The 17222-nt window shown below is 46.9% G+C and overlaps 5 protein-coding genes across 5 annotated transcripts; 4 read left to right on the top strand and 1 right to left on the bottom strand.

Annotated features, from left to right (window-relative positions):
* Positions 1-213: 213 nt before the first annotated feature.
* LY89DRAFT_302717 (arylamine N-acetyltransferase 1) lies at positions 214-1774 on the bottom strand. The gene is made up of 4 exons (XM_018206580.1): positions 1556-1774; positions 1063-1424; positions 931-995; positions 214-879 (listed from the first exon to the last, which is right to left on the bottom strand). The coding sequence occupies exons 2-4, from the start codon at positions 1344-1346 to the stop codon at positions 377-379; spliced, it is 852 nt and encodes a 283-aa protein (XP_018076888.1). The 5' UTR covers positions 1347-1424; positions 1556-1774; the 3' UTR covers positions 214-376.
* Position 1775: 1 nt separating this feature from the next.
* LY89DRAFT_302560 (amidase) lies at positions 1776-3420 on the top strand. Its single transcript, XM_018206578.1, has 2 exons — positions 1776-3014; positions 3090-3420. The coding sequence occupies exons 1-2, from the start codon at positions 1896-1898 to the stop codon at positions 3258-3260; spliced, it is 1290 nt and encodes a 429-aa protein (XP_018076887.1). The 5' UTR covers positions 1776-1895; the 3' UTR covers positions 3261-3420.
* Positions 3421-5857, top strand: LY89DRAFT_302569 (cytochrome P450). Its single transcript, XM_018206579.1, has 6 exons — positions 3421-3944; positions 4130-4133; positions 4190-4701; positions 4824-5069; positions 5120-5238; positions 5289-5857. The coding sequence occupies exons 1-6, from the start codon at positions 3580-3582 to the stop codon at positions 5615-5617; spliced, it is 1575 nt and encodes a 524-aa protein (XP_018076886.1). The 5' UTR covers positions 3421-3579; the 3' UTR covers positions 5618-5857.
* Positions 5858-6097: 240 nt separating this feature from the next.
* LY89DRAFT_693885 (pisatin demethylase) lies at positions 6098-8067 on the top strand (the record flags this gene model as incomplete). The annotated part of the gene is made up of 7 exons (XM_018216666.1): positions 6098-6317; positions 6365-6561; positions 6608-6832; positions 6987-7120; positions 7185-7614; positions 7702-7927; positions 8030-8067. 7 exons carry the CDS (start codon positions 6098-6100, stop codon positions 8065-8067), a joined length of 1470 nt encoding a protein of 489 aa, XP_018076885.1.
* A 5622-nt stretch (positions 8068-13689) lies between these two features.
* On the top strand, positions 13690-17070 carry LY89DRAFT_777624 (Six-hairpin glycosidase; the record flags this gene model as incomplete). Its single annotated transcript, XM_018222151.1, has 7 exons — positions 13690-13863; positions 14000-14467; positions 14620-14997; positions 15146-15212; positions 15372-15568; positions 15620-16707; positions 16896-17070. The coding sequence occupies 7 exons, from the start codon at positions 13690-13692 to the stop codon at positions 17068-17070; spliced, it is 2547 nt and encodes an 848-aa protein (XP_018076884.1).
* Positions 17071-17222: the final 152 nt, after the last annotated feature.

Genomic DNA, 17222 nt, shown 5'->3' with positions numbered 1-17222 from the left:
AGCTGGTGGAGATCCGCCCCAAATCAACACCCAAGAGGAGTTGTGATTGAGACATGGCCATTGACGAAGCATCTCCCGCAACGGCTTCTCAGATGATAGCAGTAACAAAGGTGATGATGGACAAAATGGACAGAAACATTTCGGAGATTGCAGCTAGGACGCGGTAAAAGGGCCCTCAAGTGGTTAGTTCGACTATGGGCCGGGAAATGTCATTACATTGACGAGCGGAGGATCCTTGTGTGTAGGTTTGTAGATGTTGCAAGACTATTGACTAGTATTGAATGTGCTTCTTCAGGAACGAGATTCGGGAGACACAAGCTGGGATGTGTATATTGTCTGCCCGATGCAACAGACATGACGGCAAGATGGACGCCTCTTAAATCAGAGAAAAGCCACCTTTCAACTGGGTAACTGTACCAAGGATGCCAAGCTGTTCCGCATGAGATAAATGGATTCCAAAATGCTTCTCTAAGACTTCAACCCGCTCGTGCTCATCAGCACATTGCATGAGCGTCTCAGATTCGGTGTGTATCCTTTGCTTTAGTCTGTCACCTTGCAGAACCAGCAAGCCAGTGATGTCGTCAACTTCCTCATCGAATATCATTCTCAAGCAGAGGATGCTGTAAGTCCAGAAGCTAGTTGGTTGGGAACGAACAGCATAATTCATAATCTCAAAATCTTTGGGGAAGAATTCCGTTAATGCGAAGGTGTAGCTAGGTGTCCACTCATTCGCGGGTGACACTCGGTGTTCAAGAGCCCAGAGGCCTTGAACAATAGCGTTCGAGGGGTCTTGGAAAGTCAGTCTGGTTTCTGCGACAGTGGCACCCCATCGTGAGATTTGGCCATGGACCAGAGGCATAGGACGGGTGGGGCATGAAGCTAGCAGCAAGATTTAGCATGGAGATCTTTGCCAAAGGTTGGACTCAGAACCTCCGAATGCAACATCTACTAGATAAGTCGTTCCCGCTATGGACACAAGATTCACTTGATGATCCCTAAAGAAGATTAGCAATATGAAATAGTCATCAAAGCACAAGACAGTTTCGCGAAGAGGAAACTAACCAACCGGCAGAAGGACTGACAAGCGTCACTCTGGCGCCAACAGAAACAATATCGAAGCCCAGACTTCGTAGCATCACTCCGAAAAGGCTATTGCTCTCGAAGCAGTATCCGCCCTTCTTGCGAATTACTATCTTCTCGAACAAATCATCGGGGTTCAAAGAATTGGTGTGCTCCTTAGAATAGTGCAAACTCAGATTCTCAAATGGGATCGCGGCAAGATGATACTTTTGAAGAGAAGATAGATATTGAAGCCCGTCCTTGGACCGTACAACGTCTGATATCATTGACCGATCCAATGGAAATGATATTCTAGTCAGGTAGGCATAGATTTGTGCCTTATCGTAAGATACTTGATGGGTTTCCTGGTGCGAAGACATCTTGTCAACTCGCAGCTTAGTTAAAACTCAAGTCAACTACTGTACTTCGGAAATTGATCAGCACCTTGAGTTGCCTCTGAGAAGACGTTGCAGCTGAGCGAGAAACCAAATCTCACCTTGTGCTGGCTTGCACATTACATCTATGCAATTATTATGAAACCGAAGCAAGGGGCAAGAACAAACCACAAATTCATGAGCATACCAAAGGACGAAAGAGCTCGTAGCAGCGAGGTGTTTCTTCAGATCGCAATAGTTGGTATTGCAAGCAACACGGGGGCTAACACTTCCCAAAAGATGAAGCGTGTCACAGCAACAACGCACCCGGAATCCCCCACTCTCTAATAAATCAGCCTTCAACAATCTTAAATTTACTACAACGAAATGGCTCGACGTCCCGTCTATCAGCGGGATAATTTCCTCCATAATTCCTACGCTTGCAATCCAGACTAAGACGAAATGACAGACCGATCGAGCCTTCGAATCAATGCCGACCGACTCAACGAGACTTTACAGTCAACTTGCACATCATGGGGGGCACTGGCGAATTCAACGGGTATGCGCAGGCTCGCACTCAGCCAGGAGGACAAACGAATCAGAGACTGGTTGGTGGCAGAATGCAAGGCACTGGGGTGCGATGTGAAGGTCGATCAGATGGGCAATATCTTCGCAATGCGGGCTGGCCTAGCCAAAGAACGGAAGCCCATTGCTATGGGAAGCCATCTCGATACTCAGCCTGCTGGTGGCCGCTACGATGGAATCCTTGGGGTCCAAGCTGCCCTTGAAGTCCTTCGCACGCTGAAGGAGAACAATGTACAGACACACTGTCCAGTCACCCTGATCGACTGGACGAACGAAGAAGGGGCACGGTTCCCTGGAGCGATGATGGCATCAGGAGTGTGGAGTACAAAGTCTGCTACAGGACTTGAGGCTTGCTGGGAAATCAAGGACATTGAGGGCATATCTATGAGGAAGGCTCTCGAAGTAACGAGTTATCTGGGAGATACGCCTTGCGATTACAGAGAAAACGGCCTCGAGTCTTATTTCGAGCTTCATATTGAACAAGGGCCTAAGCTTGAAGCCGCTGGCAAGAAAGTCGGTGTTGTTACGTCTGTTCAAGGGATGAAGTGGCATAGGGTGAGGGTCTCAGGAGTTGAAGGTCATTCTGGAACAACTCCGATGATTGGCAGATCTGATGCTTTAGTGACCGCTTCAAGACTGATCACAGCTGTGCGAGACACAGCGAAATCTACAAATTTAGGTGTAGCGACCGTCGGTGTTCTTTCAAACGATACTCAGAGCCAGGCCACAATTCCGAGTGGAGTCGAATTTATTATAGACGTCCGTTGTTCTACAGATGGAATGGTGGAGGAACTCTGTACGGCAATATTCAAAAATTTCGAGGAGATTATAGCTGCAGAGAGCAACAACACAAGTTTCGAAGTCGTCAAAACGTGGGGACTTCCAGAAAGTATCTTTCACGAGGATTGTATTGAGGCAGTCCGTTCTGCAGCTACTTTGGAGGTGGGAGGATCCCAAATTGTGGAGATGAAGAGTGGTGCTGGCCATGATGCTGCTGTAATCAATCCTTCTTCTATTGATTCCCATTATTGTCAAGTTTGTACCTTTGTCATGCTAACTTGTTGGTTGCAGTGGACAAGCAAAGTGGTCAAGTCTTCTATGATATTTGTTCCCTCCCGAGACGGAATAAGTCACAACCCTGCAGAGTTTACGACTGCGGAAGACTGCGCATTGGGGTGTCAGATTCTGCTTCAAGCCGTCCTTGCATATGACGAGGGTGTGAAAAATGGCACCATATCATAGCAAGAGCCATTTCGAAGCCATACAACCATTTCCAACCTCTTTCTAATGATCGCCGATCCACTCTTCCACCCATACAAAGGTGCGACTCGGAAATGTTTGTTAACTTTGACATCGCGGGGTCAATTCCGCCATGGTTCCTCCCCGCCTGCACCCCGCAACCCCACAATCTTCAACAGTTCCGCATTCCACGAGTCTGAAAAGCTTACATCTGTACTCATCGTGAATCGATGCTTTCACTTATGAATATAATCACTCTTGTTATCCTTCGTGCCCGTCCTTCCTATGTCCCTACAATCTTCCTGTATCCCGCAAAAGCGCAATGGCTATCATCGACATCTTTCATCTCACCCAAACTTATGCTGTTGAGCAGCCAGCACACTTCCTTCTCTGGGTGACACTGGCCGTACCCGTCTTGTACACTGTTGCCAATGAATTTGTTCGCAGACAGGCCCGAGTATCGGGCTTGAACGGCCCAAGTGGCCTGCCTCTGATTGGCAATCTTTGGGATATCAGAACGAATGCTGCAGAGAAGTACCGACAATGGGCTCGTACTCATGGCGCGGTCTACCAGATACAGCTAGGCAATATCCCTGTTGTCGTTGTAAACTCAGCAGCATCGGCGAAAGCACTGTTTGGCCAACATGCTCAGGCCTTAAGTTCAAGACCAGAATTCTATACGTTCCAGTAAGCCAATTTCTATACTGAATTATGTTTCAGTTCAAAAGAGGTTTGAAGCTAGAACTATCTCTGAAACTTGGATATGAATACGGACGGGCGATTGCAGTCCCTTGCGATAGCTCGCGAGATATCTTTGAAGTCTTGGAACTACTAGGTCATTTATCGGCTCTATAGTACTAATTCGTGCACAGCAAGGTACCGTTTTAACCCTTACTTGGAGGCGGGGATTTGATCTGACCAAGTAATTACAGGTACTTTCAAACACTGCAGGCACAACGATAGGCACCTCGCCCTACAGCGACTCACTCAAGAGAAGACGCAAAGGCGCAGCTTCTGCACTCAATCGACCTTCGATACAGACATATATACCTCACCTAGATCTCGAAAGCAAAGACTTTGTCTCGGAACTTCTCAGATATGGCAAAGCCGGTACCGATCCAGTGGACCCTATGCCAATGATCCAGCGGCTGTCTTTGTCTCTTGCTCTGACCCTCAACTGGGGCATACGGATGGATAGTCAAGAGGACGCTCTATTTGAGGAGATAACACATGTGGAAGAAGAAGTTAGCAAATTCCGGAGTACCACAGGCAATCTTCAAGACTACGTCCCGCTTTTACGATTAAATCCCTTTAATTTCGGGTCAAAGAAAGCCCGAGAAATGCGAGATCGTCGGGATGTGTACCTGAAAGCTCTGAATAAGGGCTTGGAAGAACGCATGGAGAAGGGTACCCATAGCCCATGCATCCAAGCAAATGTCATACTGTAAGTCTCTAAAGATGCCACTTCTTTCTTACGGTCTTTGGGCCACTGTATTGATCCATTCCTGCGACCTACCGCAGAAATATGTGAAAGCGCTATGCTGACTTCGAGATTCTCATTGACAGTGATGAAGAAGCCAAACTCAACGATGCTGAACTTACATCAATTAGCTTGACCATGCTTTCTGGTGGGCTGGATACGATAACAACTCTGTTGCAGTGGAGCATTGCCTTTCTTTCGCAGCGGCAAGACATACAAGAGAAAGCATGGAAAGAGATTGCTAGACTCTACTCTGCAGAGCAGCCTCTCTGCGACGCACTGGACGATCAGAAATGCCCATATATTGTTGCACTTGTGCGAGAGTGCCTGAGGTACGAGGAAATCCTGTACCATTCGTTTGGACCTGTGCTAATTCTCGAAGATATTTCACTGTCCTTCGTCTCGCATTACCCCGTGTGTCCATAAAAGATGTAACTTACGAAGGTATCGTGATCGCAGAAGGCACGGTATACTTCTTAAATGCTTGGGCTTGCAACATGGGTATTACTTCCACTCGACATTCATTATCTCCAAAGACTAACATCAGCCAGATGATGAAGTATGGCAGGACCCAGAAGTTTTTCGCCCAGAACGATGGATTGAGCAACCTGATGCTCCAATGTTCACCTATGGACTTGGCTACAGAATGTGTGCTGGCTCGCTTCTCGCGAATCGTGAGCTATATATTGTCTTCATTCGCATGCTCAACGCCTTCGAAATACAGAAATCCGATGACATCGATTGTCATCCAGTCTCTGGAAATTCGGATCCTACAAGTTTAGTAGCCATGCCGCACAGGTATAAGGCAAAATTTGTTCCCCGGAATATGCGAGCTTTGGAGAAGGCTTTGAAGGAGTTCACAGTCGTTGCGACTGAGTAAAGACATGCTTGACGGGCTCTCAATTTAATGGTTTCGCAGTATATGTCTGATAGTCACTGCAGGATTATCTACTAAATGAAGAAGAAGATGAACTTGGCGACTGTCCGTCGAAGAAAAAGTGAGTGGTACACATCAAGCCAGCAAGCAACGTCTTCCAATAACCCGGGATCGCGCTCGAGGGTACAGCCCAGTCGCTCATTGACCGCGATATGCAATACCGCGCTTTCGTTCGGCCCGTCCCGATCCGAGACTGGTGATCTTCGAGACTTCTGAGAAGGTTACGCTCTGGCTGGATTTGACGGTGCCCCGCTTGAAGCCCTGCAGGTTCTGTCCTAAAAGGTCAACATCGCCGTTCAGGTCGTGCGCCATATACGTTCATTGGTCCCGGATGAAAACTTTGCTCATGATAAGTTATCTTCCTACAACAAGAACATTCCCCGCCTTTCTCATCAGTCACAACTTCCTCGCCAGCTTTGCACAATGTCCGTCTTCAGCGCCGTGTTCCAGTTTTGTGTGCAGAACACATACTGCCTCCTTGCAGCAAGTGCCGCGCTCTACGGAGCCCTGTTGCATAGTAATTATCGACGTCTGAAAGCTTTCAGAGGGCCGTGGGCCGCCAAATTTACAGATTTGTGGCTCGCAAAAGCTGCTCTTGGAGACTCGCAACATGCTGTGCTGGCCGATGTGTGTGAAAAATATGGTACCTTTCTGATCCTTCTATCGTGCACTTTACTGAGAGTTGATCAGGATCAATTGCTTGCATTGGCCCAAATACTTTGGTCACTAACTCCCCAGAGCTTTGGATGCGCATGAGTGCTGCCAGATCTCCCTACACGAAAGGAGATTGGTATGCTGGACTACGACTCCCTCCTGGCCGAGACAATATCTTCAGCCAACAAGATGAAGAAATACATACTAAGAGAAGGGCGCAGATGGCAGATGGTGTAAGCTTCTACGATGACTTCACTACACTTGCTAAATACCTTCCAGTATGCTGGTAAAACAAATCCCACCCTCGAGCCCACAATCTCGCGTCATGTGCAGAACTTGATCGACTTGCTCAGACGCAAATACATATCCTCGGATAAAGTCTTCAAGCCGGTTGACATGGGACGAAAAGCGTCTTTCTTCACAATGGATGTTATCACTGACGTAGCGTTCGGACAGCCATTTCAAAATCTGACAGACGACCATGACACATTTAGCTATATCCAGGTAACCTTATTCAATACTGACTTGAGATTCTTTGGTTTGGGGCTGTGAAGCGATGAGCTGTCTTAAGATCATTCTCGATTGCCTATAATTTAGCTCCTGACCTGCAGCGCTCTTTTTATCACAGGGCATTTCACAATGTTAATTCAATCATTAGAACACAGAAGATATGATTCCCACAATACTGAGAATGGCAACCATTCCCGCGTTGAGGGCACTGTTTCAGAGCAAGTTTGGAGCCCTACTTTTTCCAAGCGATAAAAGCGAGAAAGGGGTAGGAAAATTGATGGGGTATACCCTCTAATCTCTTTGACCGGTTCAGATGTTAGAAAAGACTTTGACAAGAACTCTGTAGGGTTGCGAAACAACTTGCCTCAAAACGCTTCGCCGCTAAAGATACCGACGTCCGTCAAGACATGCTATCGTCTTTCATCTCACGTGGCCTGACTGAGGACGATGTTATGATCGAGTCCGTCCTCCAAATTCTTGCCGGAGCTGATACTACTGCAACCGCTATCCGCTCAATCCTGCTGCATACCATGACGAATCCTCACGTCTATCGAACTTTGCAGAAAGAGATCGACACCGCCGTCGAAGAGGGCCGGGCGACGCGGAGCGGTGTGATCAAAGATTTTGATGCCAAAGAGTTACCCTACCTTCAAGCGGTGATCAAAGAGGGTCTCAGAATATGGCCTCCTGTCACAGGCATGCTCTCCAAACTATCTCCACCTGAAGGCGACAACTTCACCCTAGCTTCCGGAGAAGAAGTCCATATTCCAGGCAGAGTCAACATCGGATGGTCAGCTTGGGGAATGCAGCACTCTAAAACTACTTTCGGACCCGACGCAGACCTCTTCCGACCCGAGCGCTAGCTTGAGACTGGCGGAACCAAGGATGAGGTTAAAAGATTCGCAATGATGGAAAAGCTGTCAGAATTGATATTTGGGTACGGAAAATACCAGTGTTTGGGAAAGAATGTTGCTTCGCTGGAGCTGAATAAGGCTATCTTTGAATTGTTTCGATGTTTTGATTTCCAGATTGTCAGTCCGACGAAGCCGTGGCGTAGTACTAATGTGGGACTGTGGCTGCAGAGTGAGAGTAAGTGCCACTTTATAATCTTGCTGGATTGGATTCACGAAGGTTATTCGACCTTCAACGGGTTCTTTTATCAGGAGAAAATCCAGTGCTAACTTGGCATAGTGTGGGTGAGAGTGACCGAACGGGTAGCGAATAATTAGATCTTGGGGACATCCAGTCCAAGAAGAAACTACAGCAAGTAAGTAATGTAGTTCGTCTGGTATGATTCTTCACAATACCCTTGGTCCTTTGTAACTTTGTCACTCATGTGGCACCCAAACAGATCGCTCATACGTACTCTATAGAGAGTCTGATGCCTTCTAAATCCTGGGAGATTTGCAGAGCTAGAAAAAGGATCATGGGCTATACGGTACACCCGAAGATGGGGATTCGGGAGCTGTACGAAAGAGGGAAGAGGGAGGAAAGAAGCCGCTAGCCATTGGAAATTCTCAGAAGACCGGGTTATTGAGAAGCGGTGTGAATCAATTTTCAAGGTAAGTTCGGTATTGTTTCCCGCCATGGTGGTTGAAGCCATGTTGATCATGTTGCAAGACAATCGCAAGAATGATCCAGAGTTCCCACCATGATCAAGCGTGAATCGGGATGGTGAATTGAAATGCAAGGTATGATTCTTAGTGCATGTCTTTATGCAAGTAAGGGGGTGGAAGTAATATAATTTGGCACGCAGGGATGTCCGAAACACATTCCTTCTTGCCTATCTATCACGACCACTCCACCTCCTCTCTCCCCATTCACTCTCCCAAATACACATCCTCCAGGCTCACTACCGGCATCACTATCAGATATCGCGTCTAAACTGCGTACATGCTATTCGCCGAAATGTTGACTCGAATCACTACTATCGCCCTATGGATATGGTACCTCGCTGGACTTGTCCATGGTCAGGGGGGCGGCTCTTATGGTTATCCATCCGCTTTGTTGAACAAGGCTTGCGGCGGTCTTATGAATGGCACTGGGCAAATGTATATTGGTTGCCAACTGTCGGGTAAAATCAATGCAACATTTAATCTTATCACTGGCCGTGCGGGTCTACTTGAAGGAAGTGGATTCTACTATGCACCTTTCTTTGTAACAAGTAACCCAGCCTTGCATTTTCTATTCTTTCCAGTAACTTATAAACTAACAATAACGTAGACACTGGCGATACATCTCTTCCAGGATTCGTTATAGCTGGCTCAAATTATTGGACGATTTCGGAAACTCCACTGAATTGTACCATTGCCTGTCGAAGTCATGGATTTCATTTTACCATGATGACTATGGGTCTATGTGCATGCAATTCATACAATGACAATCCTTACCCAGTCGTCGCCACCGTCCACACCATAACATTTACTGACAACCAAATTCAACCGACGTGGACTTCTGGGTCAGTCTACCCAGCACCCACTGGACGATGGAGTGCGTGTACCAATAGTTGGCCGGGCCCCCCAGCCATTTTCTGTTACGGAGATGCTTCGCAGCCACAATGTGGATGGCGTATGGGGTATTATGCTACCCAATACGACTACAACAATACGGCCCTATATAAGGGGCAATATGCTCTTGCGACCTGGGAGGATACTTCCTTTGCGGAATACTCCAACATAACCATAGAGCAAAACAATTATGCCTACCTCGGTTGCTTTCAAATCAACAATCCAGTCAACATGGGGATGATTCCTTATGGGTATAACAACACTTTCTCCCATTTCACGGATTGCACGGTGAGCTGTGCGATTACAAATTCCGCGTATACTGCAATAGCGACGAATGGGGACGGGTCAGTATTTCTCTTGTATCAGCAGAACATATTGTGAGAGGCTGATAAATTTAATCTATGTAGTACTGTCTCTTGTATTTGTGGTGTCTCGTTTACGAGAAATACCTTTCAGCTTGTACCAGACAACGCCCAGACTTCTCAGTGTAACTTCGGTTGTGTATCCGGCTTGCCGTATGTCTAAAACTCCTACTCTGATTAGACAACACTAAAGAAACACCTAGAGACGGATCTTGTACCCTCGGAGACAGTTGCTGTGGTCAAACATCAGCGAAGTCATACGCAGTTTATCGTAATCCCAACTACCTTGGATGCTACGAACCACCTATTCCGGGACCTCGGTTAGGGGCAGCCACGTACCCTGCGGCTTGCTTTTCGTCGGTCAATTCTCAGTACCAAATAAGTACTACCAAGCAGTACTTCACCGGAGCCACTAATGCTCGGACTCCCGTAATCGCGACTATGCCAAACCAAGCACCTTGGGGGTTCCCAGCATACCCTCAATACCAATATCTCGGTTGTTACAAGGCGGGGAGCATTGGTACCGCATTCGTCAACATTGACGCTTACACGGCCGAAGATTGCATGTCGTTCTGTAGTACGTCCGGCGGCAATGGTACGATTTACGCCGCGTTGACTATGTTTTACCTCGACAGCGGTGTGTAAGTTTATTTCTCTGTTCACAAGCCTGAGGTTGAAAGTGCTAAATCATTAGGTATTGCTATTGTGGAAATAATTTTAATTTTGTGAACACGCAATTGCCGGCCTGGAACTGTACCAATGTCGCCTGTGGCTACAATGGTGGCGTCGACCCTCCTGGCTTAGCGTATGGAGAAATATGTGGAGGGAGTGATATTGGGAACGACGCCGGAGATGGCTCAGGTACTGGTCCTATTGGAGTGTATGGGCCTCCAGGAGCTCTAGTATCTTCTGTGCCCTATGCGCCTAGGTATATCACTCCATCCTCAACATTTGTCTGTATTAGTACGACCGTTGGCTCGACCTCATCCTCGTCATCTAGTAGTAGTCGATCCAGCAGTAGTAGTCGGTCCAGCACTATTACAGTGTATTCTTCTTCAAGTTCGTCGTCTTCATCCTTGATGCCGACTTCCACCTCGAGTTCAATATCTTCATCACTGTCGAGCTCAATATCGCCTTCACTATCAAGCTCGCTATCTTCATCACTATCTAGTTCGCTATCCTCGAGCTCAAGTCCAAGTTCGAGCGTCTTAATATACAGCTCAACAAGCAGTCCTTCTAGTTCTATTCCGGCCTCATCATCTTCGTCCTCGTCTCTATTGTCCTCGTCATCCTCGTCCTCAATACTTTCGACAAGTCAATCGACCTCTCAACTTGGTCAGTCCTCATCATCTAGTAGTAGCTCTAGTTCGCTCCCACTATCATCTTCATCCTCCTCGTCAATACCTTCTACGAACCAGTCCACGTCTCAGACCGACCAGTCCTCTACGCTTCAAGTTACGAGCTCTTCGTCTAGCAGCATTTCTAGCTCATTCGCTCAGACGAGCCCCAGTTCAGATCTCACAATCTTGAGCAGTTCCTCGAGTTCTCCTGGACAGACAAGCTCAAATGTACCTTCACCGTCGACGTCAATTTCTTCATCATCTTCGGTATTGGGACAATCAAGTTCATTGCCTGGACCATCATCGTCAAGCAGCACCTCAATAATTCAAGACCAGACCTCTACAGGCCCAGTCTCACCGTCTTCAAGCGTCTTGAGTAGCACCTCGGCAATTCAAGACCAAACATCTACGGGCCCTCCCTCGCCGTCTTCAAGCGTTGTGAGTAGCTCCAGAGCGGAGGATCAAACCAGCACAGCCATAGTCCCATTATCAAGCACATCCCCGGATCAAATATCGACCACGCCACTTACCCCTTCCACTTCTGAGCAGATAGGACAATCTACATCAGGTCCAGTTGCTCTGTCTACTTCCTTGCCAGGCAAAGTCTCGTCAACCTCGAGTAGTCAAATTCCCACACCCGTTGAGCAAGAACAGACTAGTTCTACTGTTCAGACCACGCCAATACCGGTTCGGGATGTGACTAGTACGGCGTCTACTTCATCTACACATGTCCAATTACCCCTTGAAGAAACAAGCTCCGAGATACCCGTCACTTCAACACAACTTCAAATCCTGCCTGATCTAACAACGTCCTCGACAACGCATGTCATTGTGGCTGAACAAGCTACAACATCGCATGTTGAAATTGAACTTATAAATTCAGAGGGGGAACTGGGACAAACAACTCAAGCAAAAGCAGCCACGCACGGTACCTCGTTGACCGAGAAAGCACCTCTCATAGAAGAATCATCTACAGTCGGGGTTCAACAGCACCCGACGTCTGAGGCACACTTGGCTACAGACGATACTCACTCACAGACGATCTCCAATATTCCCATGCCATTGGAGCCATCAACAGGGCCAACTTTCATCTCCGATGTTCCGGAGCCTGTAGAACCAACAACAGAGGGGCAAGCGCCAGTTGCTACACCTACGATTGCAGAGCGAAATCCCACATCAGCCCATATCATTCTACCCGCAGTCTCGACCTCCAAAGTGATCCTTCAAATTATGCCTATCGGAGTTTCCAAACGTCAATCAAACGAATATTACCTCACCCCCCAATCAGCAAATAGAGATGCTGTATGCGACCCAACCATCACATTTACACTTTCTAATGGCGAATTGTCAACATCCGATGGCCGATATCTTTCTACGAGTAATGGAATGACCTGGATGACATTCGAAGCGTCTAGCCCGGCTTTATCGATCAGCACGGAGTTCACCCTAGATTCGAATGGATATCTCGTATGGATCAACAATGCGTTCGTAGGAGACCAGGCCCTATTTTGCGAGGATACGAGTGGAGAGATCGATGTTCTTTTCCAGGGACCTACAGATCTCAGTGATCCATCCTATCCAGCTTATGGTTCGACCTGCACGCCAGTGAATCTACAAATTGTCCAAGGTAAGCGGACTTGCATGGGTTTATTCCTTAACGAATCACAATCTATACTTCGATTATTTGTCTTTGCTTTAGACAATGGAAACTTACATATATACAGGTTCAGCATGCTACAACGTGACAATGAGTTTCACTCTTACCGAAGCGGCTGCTGCCGCCACTGGGACATGTCCTGTCTATCCCGCCTCCTGGTACACAGTTTCCCCCTCTGGCGTGTCCTGTGTGCCACACACCCTTAGTTGGACAGAATTCGGATGCACTCCATCACCTGTTGCATTCTAGATTGAATGACAAGATAGACAATGAAGCCATGGCGAATTTCAGGGTTCGTCGAGCGGATGTTATATCCAGGTGCCTATGGATGTGCTGGTGATGAAAAGATATTCACGATAGATTACTGGAGCACCTCAAGTGAGATGTCCCGCTTGGTACCTCTTCGAGGAGACTTATATCAATGGGAGAAGAAACGTTGACTGAATTTTGGGGGCTTGGAAAAAGAGTCACAATGTGACCTCAAGACGAGTCCACGCCCATAGCTTCTACACCTTGACTTGATTCAGACCCATGGGTTTAGAACCAAAGTTTTCAAAGTTTTGCAACAAAGCGTCTACTGCCTAGAAATTTAATCTATTATTTATTTGCGTATAATGTGCTAGAAACGAAGTAGAGTATAGACATGAATTTACCGCCAATGCCGTATACTGAGTCAACACTTCCAGATGAGATTCTGGTTTCGAAGCTTACTTAACGCGTTGAATACGTCAATCATTCTTGAGCACATAATTGTCATTCGATTATGTCAAAAGTCAGCTGACGCATATTTTCGTGTAGATCAGCATTTCACCTCCGCTTTTCGGTTGAGGGGTCGAAGATGGCTCCGCCACGATCCTGGTGATCCTCCAAATTAGACTTCGTCAAGTTGAGGGGAGCTGCTGATAAAATGCCGGAAAATTCTCCTTATTTTGGTCCTTTCTTGGCCAAATGGTCTATCCCTCAAAGTCCATACCTTTTTCTCAAGATGCATGTCCTGTCGTGGTTTTTGAGGATCAATTCGCTCTTTTCTGCAGTCCTCGCTCAAGCCCCTCCACAACCCGAAAATATCAACATCACGGGAACGAATTTCCTCGATCATGATAGTCCGATTAGCAATTTCTGGGGGCAGACATTTTTGAAGAACAATATTCCGTACATTGTAGGTTTGCTGCAAAAAGAGGCCTTTTTCATTGTTTCAAAAATATTTAAGCTAATTGCTTGCTTTTGATCGTGTAACACGAAGTCCTACTTGCCAAATGCTCCCAAACAGTAGGCTGACTCGTCTTGCATCATAGGATATCCCGAACTCAAATATTCAGGATGTTTATTATTACCGTTGGTCTTCAATTCAACGCCATCATCGATATACTATTGCCGGTACTGGATATATTCTCACGGAGTTTGTACAACCCGTAGGATATGCCCAAGCCCTCAACACTATCGATGCGGCAGCCGGTCATCAGATTGACGAAGCAAGATGGCTGAGGAGCAAGATCTACGATGATGATTATGTTCTGGCGTATCTACGAGGACCGGGAAACACGACTCAGTACACTCATTGGATATTAGATGCCATATTTCGACGTTCTCAAGTCACTGGGGACTCCCAGTACACGACTGAACAGCTAGCAGACATGGTCCGTTTGTTTGGCTACTGGGATTTTGTTTTCGATTCTGACGTTGGTCTTTACTATTTCACTCCCAATTTTGACGCTCAGGAGTATAGCCTACCAGGTTATATTGTAGCGCCGGATGGTGGACAGGTAAGCCTCAAGTTCTTGGAGTGCAACTTCATATTACTTGCTGTCTTGAGAGTTATGTTCTGGAGTTGGTGCTCTGAGTGGACTCCAAGACATGCATGTTTGATCCTGAAGCACACAAAAGAGGGTTACTGACACTGAGATTCTGACTGCAGCTTCAATTAGATGGGCCCAACACTTACAGACCAAATGTCAATGCCTATATGATTGCGAATACTCGAGCAATCGTTCAAGTTGCCATGCAAGCAGGTGACAATGATACAGCTGCAACGTTCACGGAAAAAGCGGAAAAGCTGGAACAATCGCTCTATGACCATTTGTGGGATCCCTCGCAGAATTTCTTCGTAGACGTTATCATGCCAAATAACCCAAATCTATCCAGAGTCATGGGAAGAGAGGAAGTGGGCATCTTCCCGTATCGTTTTGGCATTGGCTTGACCCCAGAATATGCCAACGTCTCTATCCAAGAACTCTTCGATCCGGACGGTTTCTTGACTACATATGGTCCGACAACTCTGGAAGTCCGTAATCAGGTAAGCTTTTCCTCATGTCAATCCGTCACTACTGTGTATCACTGCTTAGCTCTTGGGAGTGCGCTGCGAGTTGTTCCTCACGAGGCTTTGATTTTTGGCTTCTAGCGCGGCACCCTTGAGCGTGTAATTATACTGACGGCTCGAACAGTACTATACAGCGACCAAGCCTTCAGACTACTGTTGCTTTTGGCAAGGACAATCGTGGCCCTTTTCCAGTACGTGAAACTCTGCTTCTGTTCTGTATTTGTTTGAAAGCCTAGATCTTCGGGATGATTAGCGGAAGCTTTTCATCAAAAGAAGATGTATTTCGACCTTTCAGATGAGCTCTTTGGGTCCCAAATCTTTGTCAAAAATGCATACTGATTTTTCTGTAGCTGCCCACACCTTAAAGTCTTTAGCAGCCATTTACCGCTCTGGAAACACATCTATTACGGCCCATCAATACGTGCAATATCTCGATATGTATGCAACTACGCAGCATAAGAACGGGACGCCATACGTTGCTGAGTCTCATTACCCATCTATGGATGCGTGGAGTGCTGATTCTACCAATCACTCCGAACACTACGATGTAAGTTCCACCGGGAGTCACATTATTATTTGGTTAATGACGACTACGTAGCATTCAACCAACAATGACGATGTTATTACTGGATTGCTTGGGATTATCCCGCGGTCAGATGACATTTTTGAAATTGACCCAATCATTCCCCAGAATTGGACATATTTCGCCCTCGAAAATCTTGCTTACCACGGCCACCTCATCACTTGTATTTACGACCAGGATGGCACTAGATACAACAATGGAACCGGTCTTTCAGTGTTTCTAGATGGTTTCAAAGTCTACAATGGCAATGGCACTAAAGCTCAAGTCACTCTTCCGACTGCGAGCACCGTAGCGCTGCCTGTTACTGTGAACATTGCGGGGAACCCAAACGGACTTGGCTCTTACCCCCAAGCCATAGCAACGTACACTTATTCCGCCGATAACCCATACAAAGCAATTGATGGGTACCTGTTTTATGACTCGATTCCAGATAACAGATGGACCAACTACCAGAGTCCATCTCCTAACGACACACTTCAAATTATATTTGCTCGGCCTCGAAATATATCTTCAGTCACTTTAGCCCTGTATTCTGACTTGGCTCGTGGTGGTGCTGTCGATGTCCCGGCCACGATCGAGATCTACGGCTCTGACGGTCTTCTCGCCAATATTAATACATCCTCTTCCTTCTTGACTAACGATCGCAATACATTCTCATTCGCTCAGACCGAGACACTTTTTGTCTCTGTGAATATGTTCAACAAGCCTGGCGTATACGTAGGGCTGTGCGAGCTTGAAGTGTGGACCCAGCCTCAAACTGCTGGACCATACTATGCCGTAGACGCCTTGCTGACCGGCCCCTCTGTTTCGACAGACAACAAAGCTAACGCTACCGCGAACGGTGCTGTCGTCTCTGGTTTGACAGATGAAGCCGTTGTTGCCTTCTCTGGAATTCAGAGTCCTGGTGGTAGTGCGACTTTGCTGCTCACGTATGCCAATGAAGGTGATGCTGCTGTGAGAGTAGGAGTCACTGTGAACCAGGTTTCTCAGGGTCAATTGAGTTTATCAGGCACAAGTGGAGATTTTGGTAGTGCTGCAATGGATGTCACTCTGGGCGCAGGGAAAAACTTCATCAGTTTGATTGGAGGGACGAGCGACGTGAAGTATGAACTGCTAGATTTTGTAATATAAAATCGTGGCTCGGAAGCCTGCTTTTTTGAAAGTATTAGCGCTTTTATGTAAATATTGCACACTGTCTGCTCATGTTCGAAAGTCCGAATTGGGCTACACGGTACAGTGAATTTGGAACTCAGCAATGTTGACCCGCCACCGTGACCTATTACTTCTCTAGAGCGGGCGTAGCAGCTAGCAAGTTTATTGGGAAAGCTCCACATGTCATTGCAGAACGCCCATTTGTTTTCGGAGAAACAGTCAATCAATGGGGAAATTCAGGCATCAAGGATGCTTCAAGAACTACTCCTAGACGACACTTGTTTCTCAAGATGATATTCATGCTTAAGGAGTAAATGACATATGTGGAGATAGCATGCTCACCCAAAATTACTGCAAAAGCTTGGGACATTGAAGGTGGGTCTCGCTTCTTTAAGGGGCTTCGGCTCGCGAGCCGACTTTGGCCGATAGGCGAACTTATCAAAAACGGCGTGCATCCATCGCGGCG

The sequence above is a fragment of the Mollisia scopiformis genome (assembly GCF_001500285.1).
Source record: "Mollisia scopiformis unplaced genomic scaffold LY89scaffold_3, whole genome shotgun sequence".
In the NCBI taxonomy this organism is placed as follows: Eukaryota; Fungi; Ascomycota; class Leotiomycetes; order Helotiales; family Mollisiaceae; genus Mollisia; species Mollisia scopiformis.
The sequence above is the reverse complement of the archived record's forward strand: the minus strand, read 5'-3'. Positions and strand labels throughout refer to the sequence as shown.

Bases quoted from the DNA above. Each gene is read 5' to 3' on its own strand.
- LY89DRAFT_302569 (XM_018206579.1), top strand. From the start codon at position 3,580: ATGGCTATCATCGACATCTTTCATCTCACCCAAACTTATGCTGTTGAG. The intron at 4,702-4,823 runs GTAAGTCTCTAA...TCTCATTGACAG, and splicing joins ATCCAAGCAAATGTCATACT to TGATGAAGAAGCCAAACTCA. The intron at 5,239-5,288 runs GTATTACTTCCA...AACATCAGCCAG, and splicing joins TGCTTGGGCTTGCAACATGG to ATGATGAAGTATGGCAGGAC.
- LY89DRAFT_302560 (XM_018206578.1), top strand. From the start codon at position 1,896: ATGACAGACCGATCGAGCCTTCGAATCAATGCCGACCGACTCAACGAG. The intron at 3,015-3,089 runs GTAATCAATCCT...TGTTGGTTGCAG, and splicing joins GTGCTGGCCATGATGCTGCT to TGGACAAGCAAAGTGGTCAA.
- LY89DRAFT_302717 (XM_018206580.1), bottom strand. From the start codon at position 1,346: ATGATATCAGACGTTGTACGGTCCAAGGACGGGCTTCAATATCTATCT. The intron at 996-1,062 runs GTTAGTTTCCTC...AATCTTCTTTAG, and splicing joins GTCAGTCCTTCTGCCGGTTG to GGATCATCAAGTGAATCTTG. The intron at 880-930 runs GTTCTGAGTCCA...TCTTGCTGCTAG, and splicing joins AGTAGATGTTGCATTCGGAG to CTTCATGCCCCACCCGTCCT.